The 21,552-nt window shown below is 46.7% G+C and overlaps 1 protein-coding gene across 1 annotated transcript in view; it reads left to right on the top strand.

The window, feature by feature from the left end:
- The window catches only part of shank3a (SH3 and multiple ankyrin repeat domains 3a), a 299,427-nt gene extending 278,076 nt beyond the window's left edge, over window positions 1-21,351 (top strand). The window contains 3 exon segments of the mRNA XM_056282699.1: window positions 60-592; window positions 3,734-5,841; window positions 20,588-21,351. Of these exon segments, the coding sequence (XP_056138674.1) occupies window positions 60-592; window positions 3,734-5,841; window positions 20,588-21,152 (3,206 nt within the window). The 3' untranslated portion in view covers window positions 21,153-21,351.
- Window positions 21,352-21,552: the final 201 nt, after the last annotated feature.

The raw sequence follows: 21,552 nt of genomic DNA, 5'->3' as shown, positions 1-21,552 counted from the left end.
CTTGTTAAGCTTCCTGTCATGAGATGGTGACCTTGCTAATCTCCCCCCTCCCTCCTCAGGTGCCACCGAGGAGGATCATCTGTCTGCCCTGGCAGGCGAGCACCGCTTCCCCCGCAGCTCCTCTATGACAGACAGTCTTCGAGACCACTCCCAGTCCTATCCCATCCCTCCTCCACCTCAAACAGCACCTCCACCCCCTCCCTCTTTATACTACCTAGACACTGGCCCTCCCCCAACCTTCTGTCCCCCTCCTCCCCCCTCCCGTGCCCAGAGTCAGGGCCATGAGCCTGGGGGACGCTCTAGCTTCAAGCCTTCGTCCCTAGACCTGCCCTACGAGGTCTCCCAGAGGCACGCCGCGCATGTCGAGAGACAGAAGAAGGCCCGTTCTATGATCATCCTTCAGGACTCCTCTCATCTTCCTGTAGAACCAACTGAAATTCCTCGTCCTGCTGCTGCTACCCCACCTGAGCGAATCAAAAGGAAAGGTCGCGTGATCGACAACCCCTACGCCAATGTGGGACAATTTAGTATTGGACTGTACACTCCCACCAAGCCCCAGAGGAAGAAAAGCCCCCTGGTCAAACAGTTACAGGTGGGTTACATATTAGCAATTAATTGTACACACATGTCAAACATAGGGCAGCGTATTGCTGCCACACCAGAAAAAGGAAGAAAAAAATGATCAGGATCACATTATAACATGAAAAGTTTATTGTTATAACAAGATGTTTTTCACGTTATAATGTGAGAAGTTTCACATTATAACATGATAAGTTGGTCTTGGGCGGAGGTGGTTGTTACGCTTCTGTAATGGCTCATTTACACGATTTGATTAGGTTCTACTTCATGCTTGGGTTGAGACAGTGAGACTCTGCTGTTATTGAGCATGGTGGATGTTATCGTGATAAGTATGCTTACACTAAGAAGGATGTTAAAATGCATGGGGCTGCACAGACGGAAGAATGAGTCTGACCCTCTGGAGGCAGCATCACTTCTCATTGATCAGCTGGAGAGGCACGGACGGCTCCATGGATACAAGCTATACGCAAATGTGTAACTGTAGCTGTGAAAACAAACAATAATGAGCAAGTATTGGCTCTTCATCAAAGCCAAACTGTAGCAAGAGTCGGGAGCAGGTGGAGGAGAGCCTGGAGAGGTGGAGGTATGCACTGGAGAGAAGAGGAATGAAAGTCAGTAGGAGCAAGACGGAATACCTATGTGTGAATGAGAGGGAGGACAGTGGAATGGTGAGAATGCAAGGAGTGGAGGTGACGAAGGCATTTGAGTTTAAATACTTGGGGTCAACTGTCCAAAGTAACGGGGAGTGCAGAAGAGCGGTGAAGAAGAGAGTGCAGGCAGGGTGGAGTGGGTGGAGAAGAGGGTCAGGAGTGATTTGTGACAGAAGGGTACCAGCAAGAGTTAAAGGGAGGGTTTACAAGATAGTTGTGAGACCAGCTATGTTGTATGGTTTGGAGACAGTGGCACTGACGAAAAGACAGGAGGTGGAGCTGGAGGTGGCAGAGATGAAGATGATAAGATTTTCACTGGGAGTGATGAAGAAGGACAGGATTAGGAACGAGTATATTAGAGGGACAGCTCAGGTTGGACAGTTTGGAGACAAAGCAAGAGAGGCAAGATGGAGATGGTGTGGACATGTGTGGAGGAGAGATGCTGGGTATACTGGGAGAAGGATGCGGAATATGGAGCTGCCAGGGAAGAGGAGAAGAGGAAGGCCAAAGAGGAGGTTTATGGATGTGGTGAGGGAGGACATGCAGGTGGCTGGTGTGACAGAGGAAGATGCAGAGGACAGGAAGAGATGGAAACAGATGATCCGCTGTGGCGCCCCCTGACGGGAGCAGCCGAAACTAGTAGTAGTAGTAGTAGTAGATCAAAGCCAAACTTTACAATCATCTTTATGCTTCTGCAGAATTATGATGGTGATTCAGTGATTTAGGTTTCAATTCAATGATTCTCACCATGATTTAGCACAAACATGTAGGCTACTCTGTGATGGTCTGGTGGCCTGTCCAGGGTGTCCCCCTGCCTGCTGCCCAAAGACTGCCGGGATAGGCTCCAGCGTCCCCACGACCCTGAGAGCAGGATAAGCGGTTTGGATAATGGATGTAGGCTACCATCGGGTCAGATCAGGGTTTTGGAGCGCACCTATTTTTATAGGCTGTTGCCTACTAAAGATTTTGGATAGCTTCTCCATAGTCTGCCTGCACTCAGCTTATATTTTTTGTGCAAATATTAGCTATAAAAATGGTGATAAAGCAAGCAGGGTGGGTTTCTTGAAGGCCTGGGCTTCTTGCTCTCTCTCTCTCTCGCTCTCTCACACACACACACAAACACACACACACACAAATACACATATACACACACATACTTGTCTGAACACACTTGTTCAGACAAGTAAACAGTACAAGCCACTTGTCCAAGAAGTCTCCAGAGAAAGTCATTGTCTCATGATGCGTTCTCAAAAAGCCCCACCAGCGTTCGACCCGCTGATTGTAATTACTGGACCCAGCAATATAACAACTACTGATGTGGCGATCCGTACTCCATCGTAAGAATTTCTACATCTCTGCCATTGTGCCATTTTCTGTTCCCAAATCTGCACGAGTTCTGGCAGCTGTCCCCATCCTCTTCTCAGCTTCTGCTATGAAATAACCAGCGATGATCTTGGGATTGCTGTTTGTTGACTATGCATGAAGCCATACCATGAGTCTTGAAAAGCCATCAATCGCTCCATTTATACATATACCAGATGGCTTTAGTTTGTCGTATCCGTCAACATGTCACAAAAAGTTAGGCCCAGGGGTAACGTATATGCGTCGCAACAGGCGATTTCTCCATCTTTGCTCAACACCACGGAGGTCTAGAAACTTTAACAAATGCCTCACTGTATTTTGGGTCGCAACATACCCAGCTTGGACGCAGCTGAGATGGTGTAGCTTGTATCCATGGAGCTGTCCGTGCCCCTCCAGCTGATCAATGAGAATCAGAATCCCAATACTTCATTTATCCCCGAGGAGAAATTGAGTTCTATTACAGACACTCACGCTCTAATAACTAAAAACTAACGAGGTACAAGATAAGAAAATAGAAACAGAAACAAACAGAAATAAAAGATAAATAAGAAATAGAAATAAGAAGAAAATATATCAACAAGCATGGTGCACATAACACCCTGTCTATACAATCTATCTGTGTGCAGATAGATCTATACATCACTTCTCATTGAACAGCATATTGTTCAATGAGAAGTGATGCTGCCTCCAGAGGGTCAGACTCATTCTTCCTTCTGTACAGCCCCATGCATTTTGACATCCTTCTTAGTGTAGGCATACTTATCACAATATCATCCACCATGCTCAATAACAGCAGAATCTCGCCATGTCTCAACCCAAGCATGAAGTAGAACTTAATCAAATCGTGTACATGAGCCATTATGGAAGCGTAACAACCACCTCTGCCCGAGACCAACTTATCACGTTATAACATTTTAAGTTTTATGTTAAAACAATAAGTTATCACGTTATAATGTGAAAAACATCTTGTTATAACAATAAAGTTTTCACATTATAACATGATACCGGTCGTTTTTTTCTTTTTCTGGTGTGGCAGCAATACGCTGCGTACAAACATGACTGCATAGTACTTGCAAATTTTTAGTTGATATATGTTGAAGGCCAAAGTCATCCTGTGTACAATTTGTTTTGTCTGGTTGCAGGTGGAGGATGCCCAAGAAAGGGCTAGTTTGGCCTTAGCTGCTGCCCACTCCAGAGAGACCTCCCCATCAGGCCGACACCCACATCCCCATGGGCACACACATACCAGCCGTGCAGACTACTACCAGCAGCAGCTGATGGCAGAACGAGAGCGAATGCGCACCCAGGGAGAGGCTCTGCTCCAAGGCAAGGGGCCCTTTGCTGCGGCTATCGCCGGAGCAGTGAAAGACCGTGAGCGCCGCCTAGAGGAACGGAGGAAATCCACTGTCTTCCTGTCCGTTGGGACCATGGAGGGGGCACCTGCAACCAGCCCAGAAGCCCCCTCCCTGACTCAGTCTTGTTCCATGGATGAGCGAATGCTGACCCGAGATCTGGGCCAGCTGCCCCCTCCTGCCTTGGCCCTGAGCCCCTCTCCTGGTGGGACCACATTCATCCACCCGCTCACCGGCAAGCCCCTGGACCCCAACTCACCATTGGCTCTTGCGCTGGCCGCAAGGGAGAGGGCACTTACCTCTCAGAGCCAGTCTCCATCCAGCAGCCCAGAGCCTAGGACTAAACAGGAGCGGGCTAGCCAAGGTGGAATATTCATTGATACCCAGACCAAAGAGTCTCAACAGGAGGAAGGGGGGCCTACATCTCCTCCCTTCTCCCCACAAAGCGCCAAGGCAGGGGGTTATGGGATTGGACCTTCCACAGGGGCCACGTTAGGTCCCCAGTCCACCAAACTCCAGTGGGCCACACCTGCCTCCCCTATATCACTTCGACAGGAGATGGAGGAAAGAGCAGAGGAGAGAAAGGATGAAAAGAGAACAGAGGATAAGAAGAGTATGTTGATCAGTATCATGGATACATCCCAGCAGAAGACAGCAGGGCTGATCATGGTCCATGCTACCAGTAATGGCCAGGCTGTGGGGGTGGGGTCAGAGCTTGAGCAGACTCAGGCCCCAAAGACCACTGAGCCCAGCAAGCCCCCAAGCCCTCGGGCAAAATCTCCTAGTCCCACAGCATCCCAGCCCCAACTCCAGACCCAGACCCAAGCCCAGCGACCTGCTAGCCCTGTCCAAGAGAAGAGTCTGGCTCAGGGCAGCTCAGAAGAGGATGTGGACCCCTACACAGTGACCCTACCCCCTGCCATGTTGTCCTCAAGTGATGAAGAAACAAGAGAAGAGTTGCGTAAGATTGGAGTGGTGCCCCCACCAGATGAGTTTGCCAATGGACTGCTGGCACAGGTAAAGGGGACACCAACATCCCCAACTAAACCTGCCACCGTCCCCACCACCCCTACTATACCTACACCCAAACCCCCCTCAACCCCAACAACCCCTAATCTGACCCCCACCCAGCCTCTGCCTCCCCACCCCCCACCTCCACCAAGTGCAGTAGCTGTCTCAGGGAAGCCCTCTGACCCTCTGGAGCCCCCATCAGTGGGGGAGTCTGGCTCCGCAGCTGACTCTGGAGTGGAGGAGGCTGACACACGCAGCTCCAGCGAGCGAGAGCGAGACCACCACCTCGAGACCACCAGCACCGTCTCCACGGTATCCAGCATGTCTACATTGTCCTCGGAAAGCGGCGAGCCCGCCGACACACAGACCACACACACCTCCTACGCCGACGGGCAGACCTTTGTGCTCGACAAGCCGCCAGTGCCTCCCAAGCCCCGACTCAAGTCCCAGATAGGAGGCAGTAAAGGCCCTGTCACCTTCAGGGACCCTCTGCTGAAGCAGAGCTCTGACAGTGAGCTGCTATCACAACAACAAGCTGCTGCTTTGGCTGCTGCCGCGGCCGGTGGAGCTGGGCTGCCCTCAGGTGGATCAGCTTCAGTGACTGGGCTTGCGCCCACCAGGCCGCGCTACCTCTTCCAGCGCAGGTCCAAGCTGTGGGGGGACCCAGTGGAGGCCCGTGGGCCTGGGGTGGGGCTCGGTGTTGGGAGTTTGGGCAATCTGGGTGGGCTGGGGCTGGGGTTAGGAGCAGACGAGGGAGGAAAACCATCAGTCATGGGGGAGCTGAGTTCCAGGCTCCAGCAGCTTAATAAAGACACAAGGTCACTGGGAGAGGAACCATTGGGCGCATCATTGGACCCTGGGAGGAAATCACCTGTGGCAGGTGCCAGGTAAGAGGAATGCAAGTTAGATGTGGCACAGTATCTTACATCCCATGCAACGTAAGGTGCATAGCAAATGATGGCATAAATGACAAAAATTGGGCATTAGTTTCAATTCATTAACTCAAATGATGGCACAGAGATCAGTGTCGACAGTACCAGTACCATGACGCCCTAGTCTGATATGGCTCCATCTTATGTTTCAAAATAGATTAATTGGTCGGTGTCATCATATGAATTGAGTACAGTTTCTTTCCCACTTTCCTAAACTTTACTCCCTTCGCCACATTTTTTCAGTGTCTAATATGCCTTAATTCTTGCATCCACCATTGGAAAAGAGTTGGCAAACGTCAAGGCATTCTCTCATTACGCCCAAGTCAATATATTTCACGCATACCCATCCAGTGCTTCTTTTATTAAATAATGTTATTTTTCTTTCATACTGGACTCTCACCATTTCCTAGATCCAGGGATATTTAGCGAGTGACTCCCAGATATCAGCATCTGAAATGAATACTGTGCATGATGTGCCTTTTTTCATTTTAAAGCATGCTGGTTAGTCCATATACCCTGCCCAGTCCACTGTGATGGTAAGTAACATCTAGGACAGAGGTCACCGGTGTTGCTAGCATTAGCTTCCCTGGCGATGCTAGTGTACCCTCATTGTTATTGTATGCCATGCCTTTCCCACATCATATGAAGCCACACCAGAGAACAGAGGAGCCTAGACAGAAAGACAACTTCCTTCTTCTAACACAACAGACACACCAGTTTTACCCAGTGCAACTGAAATACTTCTAGTTTTATTCGGATATTATCTGTGGGCTTTATTATTTTTCTACCATCTCTGAAAGAACAATAAAGTCCTTTATATTCCTACAGATGTGAGAAGGACACCGAAGAAAGTAAACCTTAAGCTAATAGCCCCTAGGGTAAACCAAAGTTTCTTTTTTTTTAACTTTTCTTTTTTTATCCTAACAAGCCTCTCAACTAACGCTGTTGAAGTAGAAAACCCTCTTGAACTGTTGTCTCATGTATTCTCTCCACTTAAATACTTGTTGTTACCTTGTTTGCATCACCCGATTTCTCAAATGCTGCTCAGAGAATCTCCATGTAAAATTAAAAAAAAAAAAAAGATTTGGATGTAGCTTTGGGGCGTCAGTAAATTATTTAGCAGCTGCAGATAGTTGGTGTGGATGTTGGTGAGATGATCCATGGCCCCACTTGGAAGTTTGTTGGAAAAGCCATTTATTTACTATCGATGGCTGTGGACCAGGGTGTTGCTCCTTGTTCCCATTGTTGCTGGAGTACCTTAGTGTTCTCTGTCGTACACAGCAGTCAGTAAATTAGTGCATAACAGTTTGTATGATTTTGTGTATGTGGGTTTTTTTCTTGTGTGCTTGTGTATCCGAGTTCGTTGATAATCTGTTGGTGCAAACAAGGTAGCAGATTTTGCAGGCATGACTTCCCAAATCTCTTCTCATTTCTCTCTCTCTCGCTCTTTGACTCACACACACACACACACACACATTGGGTTTTAACGTATGACCCTCACCCCTCCATACCCCACCTAAAAAAGGCCCAACCTTCCTTGACCTCCTTCAAATGCCTTTGTTCAAATACGGTACATCCTCAAACTCACGGCTCTTTGCAGCCATCACTGATGTGAATATGATAAAATGAGCAACTACGTTGTTTACATCTTATCTCTCGCCCCGCCATCCTTCCACACCATCAGTGATCATTACAACCATGTAAGGATGTATTTTTTACAAGTATTTGAACAGGGCCAAGCTATAATGGTGTGTCGTGTCACAAGTCATGTTACCCCCATCTTACCCCCATCCCTCAAAGATCTGATGACACAAAGACGACCGGACAAATGAATGTGAACTGGTTCCAAAAAGTACAATCACAAAAGTACACACTGGTGCATGGCGTGAAATGTGGGTTTCCACCAGTGAAGTGGTATGTTTGTGAGTCAAAAGTGCACAGCACAAGTCGCAGTCAGCTTCATAGTACGTGGTGCACGTGCCACGTGGGGAGTGCACTTAGGGCATTTTCTTAGTACAGGCACGTGGCACACCTGCATTTGGGAATGGGGGGGGGATATACTATCAGTAGGCATGGTCGGGGCTGGTGGTGAGCGAACCAATCAAACCTCCTCTTTTCCTTCTGCACTGCAGATTTGGTGATGAAGAAGGAGAGCACTGTCCAGAGCTTTCCACACACACAAAGTTGCCCCTTAAAATAAACTGATGACCTTGGGGGAAGTGCAGAATCACCTGGAAAATATAAATCAGGTCTTATTGGTCAACAAAACAGGATTTAGGCGTCCAGGTAGTGTAGTGGTCTATGCCGTTGCCTACCAACATGGGGATCACCGGTTCGAATCCCTGTGTTACCTCCGGCTTGGTTGGGTGTCCCTACAGACACAATCAGCTCTGTGCTTAACTGTAGTCCGCTGACTTCCGGTTTGTACTGCAGCGTTCATACCAGTTTCCTGTTTGTTGGCGTGTGCTATTGACAGTAGCGTAACTTGATATGTACAACTTGAAACTTTTCACCTGTTTGCTGGTAGGTGCAGGTGAAAGTGTGTGGACAGTTGTGTGCATGTGGTTGACATTTATCCATGGTAAATCTTGCAGGCATCGCGAAAAATATGTCATTGTCAACAGCACACGCCAACAAACAGGAAACTGGTATGACCGCTGCAGTAGAAACCGGAAGTCAGTGGACTACAGTTATGCACAGAGTGGGAAGCCGGATGTGTCCTGGTCGTTGCACTAGCACCTCCTCTGGTCAGTCGGGGCTCCTATTCGGGGGGGGGGGGGGGATAGCGTGATCCTCCCACTGTCAGGTGAAAAGAAGCGGCTGGTGACTCCACATGTATCAGAGGAGGCATGTGCAGCCCTCCCCGGATCAGCAGAGAGGGTGGAGCAGAGACCAGGATGGCTTGGAAGAGTGGGGTAATTGGCCGGATACAGTAGGGGAGAAAAGGGGGGGAACGCCATAAAAAAACAAAACAGGATTTAATCTGCAAATATGAGTTTTCATGTTTTCAGAACTATCTATTCACACAGCAAACAAACATATTTTGATTTCATAGTTTACAGGCCACCAGTGATGCCACCAAATAATTGTCTGCTAGTGGTTAGTCATCACCTTCTGGAATAACAGCCCTGATTTGACTGTATAACAATCTAAAGCAGTATAGCCGACATTATTGTATTTATCGGAGACAGAACCAAGAGTGTCAAAGCCCACATTCATTTTCTCTCTCTCTCTCTCTCTCTCTCGCTCTCTCTCTCTCTCTCTCGCTCTCTCTCTCTCTCTCTCTCTCTCTCTCTCTCTCTCTCTCTCTCTCTCTCTCTCTCTCTGTCTGTCTGTCTGTCTGTCTGTCTAAGCCATTGATTGTAATAAAAAATAGCTGCTGTTATTAATGGAATGTCCATTAGATTTACAGTGGGAAGGTTATTTTCAGGTTACAGCATGACAGGTATGACATGCCACAGTCAGGTTTTTCATTGCATTTATAAATGTGGTACATATGTCTATGGGGATATGGTGGTGTATTTTAGGGTGACCAAAAGTCCCAAAAGATTCGGTACAGTCCCAAGTTACAAGCCGTTGTCCCGAATCCTGTCCTGTTTGTCTGGAAAATTAGACTAAACCTGAGTTTTGATTAGTTATAGCCGAATAAAGCATTAAATACTGGTCATTGTAAAATATTATTTTGGTGTTGCCCACAGGGGTAACGGTCCACTCTGTGCATAGCTGTAGTCCACCAACTTCCAGTTTCCACAATTATGAGGCTCAGTATCCTCGTCCTTACGATTGTGGACGTAACTTGATACTGTAACGTGCATGGATAAGTAGACACGTTGGCCTACGGGTCTGACCCTTTAGTCGAGCGGTCAGCGACGTCTCCCGCGGTGCGGGCGATGTGGGTTCGCGTCCCGGCCGCTGTTGTGTGCATGTGGTTGACATTTCTCCATGGTAAATCTTGTAGGCATGGCGAAAAATACGCCATTGTCAACAGCACACGCCAACAAACAGGAAACTGGTATGACCGCTGCAGTAGAAACCGGAAGTCCGTGGACTTCCGTTATGCACACAGCGGCGACGCATAGCAAGTTGCAGCGGTGAGGACAGGAAAGTGTGGCAGCAAACAGCGAGGCAGAGAGATGTGACAGGCACCGCACTGATACAAACGAGGAAAATGAGTTGTCTGTACCGGACGCAGTGGGGATTTCCAGCGGTGACTGTGAGTAATTCTACTCTTGCAATTGTATTTTTATAGGGGCGTTTTAACGTTGGATGGCACTTCCGCGTCTAGTTCCCCTCGTGATGTCGGATAAACATGGCGGCGAGGTGAACAAAGTGGATTATTTTTGGTTGATCCAGTGCTCCTCCAGTCCTCCTGTGCTGAGCAGTGAATAATGTGCTGAATTGTGAAATACGATCGACGTCTCGTTTACTTTCAACACACATACCCGAATACATAATGGGCACTTTCGCTGCCCGAGCCAAATCACTCGTGCGCATGCGTGCAGCGACAGCGCGCAGCATTGGTGGAGCGAGCCAGAGTGAATGAAGAGAGGGAGCGGCAAGAGCAAACGTTTTCACAAGGTCCTTAATCACCGCAACCACAAGAGGTTCTTGATCATAGTCATAAGTATGCACAAAAAAATGTAGGCTGATAGATTAGCTGCGGAGACACACACACACACACACACACACATACGACCAAACGCATACCGCCTGGCGGAGATCACAAGTTTCCACAGTTGATGTTCACCTGTCACTCGCGCCACTTCAATAAATGTAATAAAGTATAGCCACAATATTGTAACGACCACGGATGAATAGGCTCGCTAGCCCGCGGCTAACGGGTCGGACGCTCTAGTCGACTGGTTAACGTAGCCGTCCGTGGTGCGGGAGATCCGGGTTCGCGTCCCGGCTGTGGTGGTTCCCGGCCACCCCCCTGAATTTGCTATAATATTAACAGTGCACCGCCTTCAATTCGATAAGTAAAATGTGCATACCAAACTCGAGTTGAAGTTCCGCCTCACTTGACAGACTCATGGCAGCCTCCTCTCGCAACATTCATTTTCGTCCGTTTTGGGAGGACGTGTAAAAAATGTAGACAATCCTACCAGGTTCGCAAAAAACACGAAGTAGATCGTCAGCAGCTGTGAATGGGGCGGCCATTGTGCTTAGTTCGCTCACAACCCGTCAAAGGCTCAGCGGGGGGAGCATCGCTACATCAGGGCCCCTGGGGCGGGCATTCTGCCGCTGCACAATGACGTTTGTTTGGCTGATGATACGGTCACTCAAGGCTTTGACCAGTTTGCAGCTTCGGGCTTCAACGAAAGGCTAGCAGTGCTACTAGTGCTGGTCCTTTGATGCATTTAGATGACAGATGAAATCCCAGATAGCATCTGGATGTGGGCCACATCAGGCAATGACGGCCTTCTGCTGGCCCTGAAAAAATGGATGTGAGCCTGAAGTGGCCCACATGTATAATAGCAAATATGCCAAATCAAATTTTGGGCTTTTTGGCAAAGATGCGGTGCTCTGGGCAACATATGTTCTGGATGTGAGCTTGAAGTGGCCCGTGTGGTAAATGGTGAATATGGCCCAAATATCACGAAACAAATATGGGCCACCTTGGGCAAATATGTCGCACATGTGGCATTGCTATGGCTTGGTTCTGACCCAGATCTGGCAAACAGGAGCAGACTGCTCAAGTGCCATCATTCCATGCGGTATGTGGGCCGGATGAAGTGTCGAGTGTGGGACGGGTCCGGGCCACAGCAGTTTTGCTATCTGGGTTCCCTGCTCAGCCCACAAGAAAACAATTGAATTGAGACACATTTCAAGCACACTTCAATTCAATTATGAAAACCAACTGTGATTTTGACAGGGCTAGCAGAGAAGGCCCTGATAGCACACCACTGACAGGGGACTCCCCTGTCCCGAATTTCACCCATTCTCATCTGGTCAGTCTAGTGTATTTAGGTGCACCTCCATGAACTAAACTGAAGAAAATTGCTAAAAAATGTCCTACTGTGCCTCTCCTCCCCCTGCATCGCATGGCGAGTCACAAAAGTACCACTCCACCAGCACAAAGCCCGATTTTGCACGAAAGTAGAGCCCCTGAATGTTTAGCGCCATGCACTTTGATTCACTAAAAATAGGGCCCTAAATGTCCTCAGCCCAGGATTTGGTTTTTCCTTCAGTTTGACGTGATTATTTGGGCAGTGTACAAAACTGTTGAGCATATCCTAATTCCACATTGGAAAAGGGTTGATGTAAATATCCTTCAGTATAACTAACAGTCAAAGTTCCTCAGGGGCATAAAGCTTCCAAGAATATTGTTCATGAAATGCAAATTGGTAAATGTGGATACTTTAAGAAAAATTGTTGCTGTTGCATCATTTGAAATAAGTACATGAAGTAATGGCCGTGTGCTGTGGTGTCACTTGCTGTAGGTGCTAGAAATTGATTAATTGATGCTTCTTACAGCTGTCTTGTTTTCTGGACCCAAAATGCAGACAGATGAAAAGGGTTGTAGGGAGAAGTGGGTTTACTGGAGGATGAAGGGGGAATGGTTGTGGTGATGGAGAGGAGGGGCAGGCTGGGGCAGAAGGCAGACAGGCAGGTGAGTGAGACACATTGGGGAAGAGGGCACAGGGAATCCTGGACACAGGACCACAGTTTAGCAAAAGGCAGGAGGAAACACTGGGAATTAACTCCAGTACATAAGGGACTGGAGTGGCCGAGAGAGCGACTAACACGGAGGTTGGCGCAACAGTCTGGAAATGAGGTGGTGGAGAGCTGGGGGTTTTATACTACTAGGTTGATGAACTAATTAAGAACAGGTGTGGAGGTGAAGCAGGAGCGGGAGAGAGGGCGAGCCACACCCACACCCACACACTGACTGACACGGCGAGACAGACGAGGGAGGTGGAGACACAAGGGAAAAGTGGAGTCACGGCCGGAGCCGTGACAATGCTGACTAGTATGAGCAATGCAGAACAGGACTTATGTACCTGTAATTACAGAAATACAAATATTGTGAATTTGTATAATAATTGTTGGAAATTAACTTAAAAGACAAACTGGTGCAACTAATGAACATTTCAAAGTCTGACTTATAAAGTACTTAGTATTTGGTCAGATCTCTCGGTATGCGCCTCAGTTGAATTATCATAATTTCCTCTCTCCTCTCCTCTCCTTCGTCCCAGCCCAAGAAATTAGATTAAATAAATGCTCCATGTGGAAATTTGCTTTGACTCCCCCAGTTGGTTTCCTGCTGATTGACAGCAGAGGGGAAGAGTGAGCTAAGGTCATAAGCATGTAAATCAGATCCGGGCCTCCCCTGACTCTGCTGTTGTTACTCCTTTAACCTCCACGCCATCACCGCGAGGAGCTGACTGCTGTATAACCCGGTGGGGTTAAATGTACAGCCGCTGTGCACACACCAGGATAAAACTGCCATGCAAGTAGCTCAAGATGTTATGAGATCTACCCAGTACGGCCATAAGATGAGGTATTACATTTTGCTCTTGAGGGACAGACTCTCACTTTGGTTCAGATTCCATCTCAACACGCTGTAAGAAGGTGGTGTGATAAGCGTGTCTGGACTGCTGACCCCTGTAGTTATCAGTGCTATAGTTATCGGTGCTATAGTTATCGGTGCTATAGTTATCGGTGCTACAGTTATCGGTGTTATAGTTATCGGTGCTATAGTTATCAGTGTTATAGTTATCGGTGCTATAGTTATCAGTGTTATAGTTATCGGTGCTATAGTTATCGGTGTTATAGTTATCGGTGCTATAGTTATCAGTGTTATAGTTATCGGTGCTATAGTTATCGGTGTTATAGTTATCGGTGCTATAGTTATCGGTGTTATAGTTATCGGTGCTATAGTTATCGGTGTTATAGTTATCGGTGCTATAGTTATCGGTGTTATAGTTATCGGTGTTATAGTTATCGGTGCTATAGTTATCGGTGTTATAGTTATCGGTGCTATAGTTATCGGTGTTATAGTTATCGGTGCTATAGTTATCAGTGTTATAGTTATCGGTGTTATAGTTATCGGTGCTATAGTTATCGGTGTTATAGTTATCGGTGCTATAGTTATCGGTGCTATAGTTATCGGTGCTATAGTTATCGGTGTTATAGTTATCGGTGCTATAGTTATCAGTGTTATAGTTATCGGTGCTATAGTTACCGGTGCTATAGTTATCGGTGCTATAGTTATCGGTGCTATAGTTATCGGTGTTATAGTTATCGGTGCTATAGTTATCGGTGCTATAGTTATCGGTGTTATCAGTGCTATAGTTATCGGTGCTATAGTTATCGGTGTTATAGTTATCGGTGCTATAGTTATCAGTGCTATAGTTATCGGTGTTATAGTTATCAGTGCTATAGTTATCGGTGCTATAGTTATCGGTGCTATAGTTATCGGTGTTATCAGTGCTATAGTTATCGGTGCTATAGTTATCGGTGTTATAGTTATCGGTGCTATAGTTATCGGTGCTATAGTTATCGGTGTTATCAGTGTTATAGTTATCGGTGCTATAGTTATCGGTGCTATAGTTATCGGTGTTATCAGTGCTATAGTTATCGGTGCTATAGTTATCGGTGTTATCAGTGCTATAGTTATCGGTGCTATAGTTATCGGTGTTATAGTTATCGGTGCTATAGTTATCGGTGTTATAGTTATCGGTGCTATAGTTATCGGTGTTATAGTTATCGGTGCTATAGTTATCGGTGTTATCAGTGCTATAGTTATCGGTGCTATAGTTATCAGTGTTATAGTTATCGGTGCTATAGTTATCGGTGTTATCAGTGCTATAGTTATCGGTGCTATAGTTATCGGTGTTATAGTTATCGGTGCTATAGTTATCGGTGCTATAGTTATCGGTGTTATCAGTGCTATAGTTATCGGTGCTATAGTTATCGGTGCTATAGTTATCGGTGTTATAGTTATCGGTGCTATAGTTATCGGTGTTATAGTTATCGGTGCTATAGTTATCGGTGTTATAGTTATCGGTGCTATAGTTATCGGTGTTATCAGTGCTATAGTTATCTGTGCTATAGTTATCGGTGCTATAGTTATCGGTGCTATAGTTGTCGGTGTTATAGTTATCGGTGCTATAGTTATCGGTGCTATAGTTATCGGTGCTATAGTTATCGGTGTTATAGTTATCGGTGCTATAGTTATCGGTGTTATAGTTATCGGTGTTATAGTTATCGGTGTTATAGTTATCGGTGCTATAGTTATCGGTGTTATAGTTATCGGCGCTATAGTTATCGGCGCTATAGTTATCGGCGCTATAGTTATCGGCGTTATAGTTATCGGTGCTATAGTTATCGGTGTTATAGTTATCGGTGCTATAGTTATCGGTGTTATAGTTATCGGTGCTATAGTTATCGGTGTTAGAGTTATCGGTGCTATAGTTATCGGTGTTATAGTTATCGGTGCTATAGTTACCGGTGTTACAGTTATCGGTGCTATAGTTATCGGTGTTATAGTTATCGGTGCTATAGTTATCGGTGCTACAGTTATCGGTGCTATAGTTATCGGTGTTATAGTTACCGGTGTTATAATTATCGGTGCTATAGTTATCGGTGTTATAGTTATCGGTGCTATAGTTATCGGTGTTATAGTTATCGGTGCTATAGTTATCGGTGCTATAGTTATCGGTGTTACAGTTATCGGTGCTATAGTTATCGGTGCTATAGTTATCAGTGTTATAGTTATTAGTGTTATAGCTGTGTTATAGTTATCGGTGTTATAGTTAACGGTGTTATAGTTAATATAGTTACCAGTGTTATAGTTATCGGTGCTATAGTTATCGGTGTTATAGTTATCGGTGCTATAGTTATCGGTGTTACAGTTATCGGTGCTATAGTTATCGGTGCTATAGTTATCGGTGTTATAGTTATCGGTGTTATAGTTATAGGTGTTATAGTTATAGGTGTTATAGTTATCGGTGCTATAGTTATCGGTGTTATAGTTAATATAGTTACCAGTGTTATAGTTATCGGTGCTATAGTTATCGGTGCTATAGTTATCGGTGCTATAGTTATCGGTGTTATAGTTATCGGTGCTATAGTTATCGGTGCTATAGTTACCGGTGTTATAGTTATCGGTGCTATAGTTATCGGTGCTATAGTTATCGGTGTTATAGTTATCGGTGCTATAGTTATCGGTGCTATAATTGTCGGTGTTATAGTTGTCGGTGTTATAGTTATCGGTGCTATAGTTATCGGTGCTATAGTTATCGGTGTTATCAGTGCTATAGTTATCGGTGCTATAGTTATCGGTGCTATAGTTATCGGTGTTATAGTTATCGGTGTTATAGTTATAGGTGTTATAGTTATAGGTGTTATAGTTATCGGTGATATAGTTATCGGTGTTATAGTTAATATAGTTACCAGTGTTATAGTTATCGGTGCTATAGTTATCGGTGCTATAGTTATCGGTGCTATAGTTATCGGTGTTATAGTTATCGGTGCTATAGTTATCGGTGCTATAGTTACCGGTGTTATAGTTATCGGTGCTATAGTTATCGGTGCTATAGTTATCGGTGTTATAGTTATCGGTGCTATAGTTATCGGTGCTATAATTGTCGGTGTTATAGTTGTCGGTGTTATAGTTATCGGTGCTATAGTTATCGGTGCTATAGTTATCGGTGCTATAGTTATCGGTGTTATAGTTATCGGTGCTATAGTTATCGGTGCTATAGTTATCGGTGCTATAGTTATCGGTGCTATAGTTATCGGTGTTATAGTTATCGGTGTTATAGTTATCGGTGCTATAGTTGTCGGTGTTATAGTTGTCGGTGTTATAGTTGTCGGTGCTATAGTTATCGGTGCTATAGTTATCGGTGCTATAGTTATCGGTGCTATAGTTATCAGTGTTATAGTTATCGGTGCTATAGTTATCGGTGCTAGTTATCGGTGCTATAGTTATCGGTGCTATAGTTATCGGTGCTATAGTTATCGGTGCTAGTTATCGGTGCTATAGTTATCGGTGCTATAGTTATCGGTGCTATAGTTATCAGTGTTATAGTTATCAGTGCTTCACCATTATTTATGAGCCAGATTACTTCTGTTTAAAAGATGGACCCATGCATATTGTGTAGGATCAATTAAAACAATTCATATTCCTGAATATTTGAAATGGTCAATCCAAACTGGACCTGACGGTTTAAAAACTCACTCACTGGTCGCTAATCCAGTCCAGTGATTATATGGACTTGGCATCACGCATCAGGGCCCGGCCTTCTGCTTGGTCTCATCAGGTCCGCTCATCCAGACCGGATCCAGTCACGTGTTCACAGCCGTCCCTGTCGTCAGTCATCTTTACGTTGCGTTCACACACCCCCAACAGAACGGGACAGGACAGAACGGGGCAGAACGGGACAGAACGGGGCGGGACGGGAATCACGCACACCATGATATGTCCTCTGTCGCCCCTCACCCTCTCACCCACTTCTGCCTCACATCACACACAACAGCGCATCCCTGTGCCCTTAACTGCCCTCCCCCCGCCACTGTACCCCCTCCCCACCCTGTGTGCCCCCTGTAAACGTGCTCAGGGCCGCACGTGCTACTAAACCAATGTGTCATGGTGTTCACCTTGTTCACGTGCTCTGTGTGACAGCCTTGGCTTGTGTGATAACCTGGGATCCTCATTCCCCTTTAGCTTTGCTCCTTGGTTTTCTGTCTTGTGTTGTTGTTTTGTTTTGTTTGATTGGTTTTGGGATTGTTATGATAAGGATGGCAATGGTCCCTGTCTTTTTTTCTTTCCTTTTCGTATAATGCTGACTAATTAGAATACAAATGTCCCGATAAGGAAATTGGTCTTCAGAGACACATTTCCTGATATACTCAGTATTGTTTATTACACCATTAGCGTGGATTTGTCTATCAAACGTGTATATAATATGTCCTGGCCCAAAAGAACCCGATTTTCCTGATCAAGCATTCAAACATTTTGACAAAAGTGAAAGAGAAGAATCACTCGAGTTAAGGGACATTTTGCCCTCCTTCCCTGTTATTGCTTTTTCATTCCTTTTTCTTTTGAAAGTTGTAATTCCTTGTCATCCTGTGCAGTGTTTGATATGTGAACAGTGCTCATTTCTTTCTCATGTAGCCAGCTGGTCAGACCTGCCAGTGCTTAAGCCTACTCTGCTGTCACTGTCATGCCGAACACACACACACACACACACACACACACACACACACACACAAACACACACACACACACCAGCATGTCAAGGAAAGTAGAAATGGCTGAAGCAGGATACAATTCTGGTCGGCAGGCTGCGACTCATGGAGTGATGCTAACATTCTCTCCCATTGCTCTCTCTCTCTCTGCTCACCTTGCATGCTCCGCCCTGCTGCTCTGATCTGATTGGTCTAGAACTGACTGTGCGCCCAGGAGGGCAGGACAACTGTGTAAGTGTGCATGGAGCTTATTGCATATCCGCCGGCTCCTCTTGATCTGATCACCTCTAGCCTCTTGCCCTGCCTCGCCACCTACGTTCCATCAGACTCCTTGTCCCAGTTTGCATTTGCAAACCGAGTCTCCAAAGCATATCTGCCTATGCACATTTGTCAATCCCGCGCATGACACACACAAACACACATGCATGAATGACTCATGACTGAGAAAGCTCTTAGTACAGCAACCTCTACGGCATCCATTCTGCCTTCCCCTTCCCCTGCCTGCACCCAGATATAGAAATATACTGTTACCTGAACGCTTACCTCCAACCCATCGCTCTCCGCATTGCCGGCTGTCCTTTCTCGCCATCAGATTCGTAGACTGATGGGTAATTGGCCATCTCTAGGCTGCTGCACCAATCCATGCTCCTGTCATTTTCAAAACAGGGTCAGATGTGAGAATGTAGATGTAACCAAGTGTTTTAATCCTTTGGAAATAACAGAAGCAAACATTGTGCAGTTTCATAGTCCCTTTACAGAGGTGCCATTAGTGGTTTGCTTGTGTTAGTGTGATGATCCTCCTCATGCTGCAAAAGATCAGATTGGATGGGTTGGTTTCTGTGACGGTCCCTGAGAGCTGACATGTAATGAATTACATGGCCAGGCTGCGGTTCTTCTAAGGTAAATAAGTCCTCTTGTGTAGACGAGCTTTGGAAATGGATGCTGTACAGCATGTCCCCCAGGCACTTAAACTGCAGCACAGAGATGTGGCCGATTACAGAGCAGCTTCTGCTCACAGCAGCTCTCTCTCAGAGACAGGCAGTGTGTCATGTCCATGTCATTTCCCTGCAGAATGACGTAGAGCATCAAACACAAACTCACCATATACCAGATGTGTATCAATGAATTTCTTTTTTCACTTTTCTGGTCCTACCACACAAAATGATTGACAGTGAAACTACTGCATCAAATTACAGTAGGCTTCAGCTGCGTAGCGGTCTATTCCGTAGCCTACCAACACGGGGATCGTCGGTTCGAATCCCTGTGTTACCTCCAGCTTGGTCAGGCAACCCTACAGACACAAGTGGCCGTGTCTGCGGGTGGGAAGCCGGATGTGGGTGTGTGTCCTGGTCGCTGCACTAGCGCCTCCTCTGGTCGGTCGGTCGGGGCGCCTGTTTGGGGATGAGGGGAACCTGGGGGGAATAGCGTGATCCTCCTACGCGCTACGTCCCCCTGGTGAAACTCCTCACTGTCAGGTGAAAAGAAGCGGCTGGTGACTCCACCTGTATGGGAGGAGGCATATGGTAGTCTGCAGCCCTCCCCAGATCAGCAGAGGGGGTGGAGCAGAGACCAGGACGGCTCGGAAGAGTGGGGTGATTGACCAGATACAATTCGGAGAAGGGGGTGGGGGTCTTTAAAAAAACAGTATGGGTGACTTCAGTGGGATCGAACCCCTAACCCTGGCATTTTTAGTGCCGTGCTCAAGGCAGAAGTTACCATAGCAACAGGCACTCTACCGACTTAGCTACACAGGACAATAACACAACACCTTACCTCTCAGTGCAGCAACTAACAGCAAGTTTAACGAGCAGTGATTTTAAAGTTCTCTGAAGGTGTGTGTGTGTGTGTGTGTGTGTGTGTGTGTGTGTGTGTGTGTGTGTGTGTGTCTCAGAGACCTGGCTTCACGTTTATAGAATAAATGTTCGATGCAGAAGTAGATAGAGCTGTTTCACCAGGATGATAAAGTCCTGATTGAACCTGGTTTCATGCTGAGATGTTAGATCCGGTGTAATCACTGAGGTATTTATATGAAAATGACACGTATCTGATCATGACATTTATTTATTGAGAGAGAACGTTCTGCATGGAGGTGGTGAACTCGGTGCATGTTGAGTGGTTTGGTGATGGCAGTAGACCAAGTCTCAGATAGCGGTGGAGCACGTTTGGATCCAAACATACACATTACACATCCGTGTCGCAACGTTTCAGCCAACTAACACGGCTTAACGCTTCGATGGTGCTTTGATAAGAGAGTAGCTTAGTCTCTCTAACAGTCACTAACCTCCGGCCTTACACCGACTGTCTCTTTTTGCAGAGACCTCAGACAGGTTGTGCATAAACCCCCCAAAAAAGATCTTTTGCTAATATCTGACTTTTCCTCCCTGTGTCTAAAACCTCTCTTCTTACATCCTATGCACTTGCTTTTTCTTGTTTTCTGTTCTGTTCTGTTTTGTTCCTCTGCCTCCTCTCTCAAACGCTCTGTCTCCTTGTGGTTCTCCACCAGACTTTTCAGCAGTCTAGGAGAGCTCCACACCATCTCCCAGAGAAGTTATGGCACCACATACACCATCCGCCCAGGCAGCCGCTACCCCGTCACCCGACGCACCCCAAGCCCAGGTTCAGGCTCGCCCGATCGGAGCGACCCCCTTGGACGGCTCCCTGGCTTCGGCCTGCCTACATCCCCGACCACCCCTCCCCACACCATCCTCAAGTCCTCCAGCCTCAGTCTGCCCCACGAGCCTAAGGAGGTCCGCTTTGTGATGAGGAGCTCCAGCGCCCGTTCTCGGTCCCCATCCCCTTCCCCCTCTCACTCCCCCGGGTTGGGGTCACCACTCCTGGCCCTCCGGCCCTTTCACCAGAAGCCCCTTCACCTCTGGAACAAATATGACGTGGGAGACTGGCTGGAGAGCATCAACCTGGGGGAGCACAGAGCAGGGTTTCAGGAGCATGAGATTGAAGGCTCTCACCTCCCAGCCCTGACCAAGGACGACTTTGCAGAGTTGGGAGTGACACGCGTCGGACACCGCATGAACATCGAACGAGCACTCAAACAGCTGCTGGAGAGCTGACCCCTGCTTTGAGACACAGGAAACGAGAGAGAGAAGGTTTGGAAATGGAGAGACAGGGACAGAGACAGCGCACTTAAAAAAATAGTTAAACAGAAAGAGACCACTCCTCTTTTACTCTGGCTCTTTTTTATGTCTTCAGATTTGCAAATGTCCCCCTCTCACAAAATATTATGTTGTCCCTCTTACCCGGCGCTTAGCACCGCACTGAATTTTGGGAGGAGTGGTAAATATAACCCTGCTCTCCTCTCCTGCTTCACCCACCTCATTGCCTGCAGCCATTCAGATCAGACCTGGAGACAGGCTCTGGTCTCTCTTGGCAGAGGAGAATCGCATGAGCTCCAATTAGTCCATCTTGATTTGTGAAAGCTTCTGTTGCCCTCTCCCCCACCCCCCACCTGCC

This window comes from Lampris incognitus, chromosome 6 (assembly GCF_029633865.1).
Source record: "Lampris incognitus isolate fLamInc1 chromosome 6, fLamInc1.hap2, whole genome shotgun sequence".
In the NCBI taxonomy this organism is placed as follows: domain Eukaryota; kingdom Metazoa; phylum Chordata; class Actinopteri; order Lampriformes; family Lampridae; genus Lampris; species Lampris incognitus.
The sequence above is the reverse complement of the archived record's forward strand: the minus strand, read 5'-3'. Positions and strand labels throughout refer to the sequence as shown.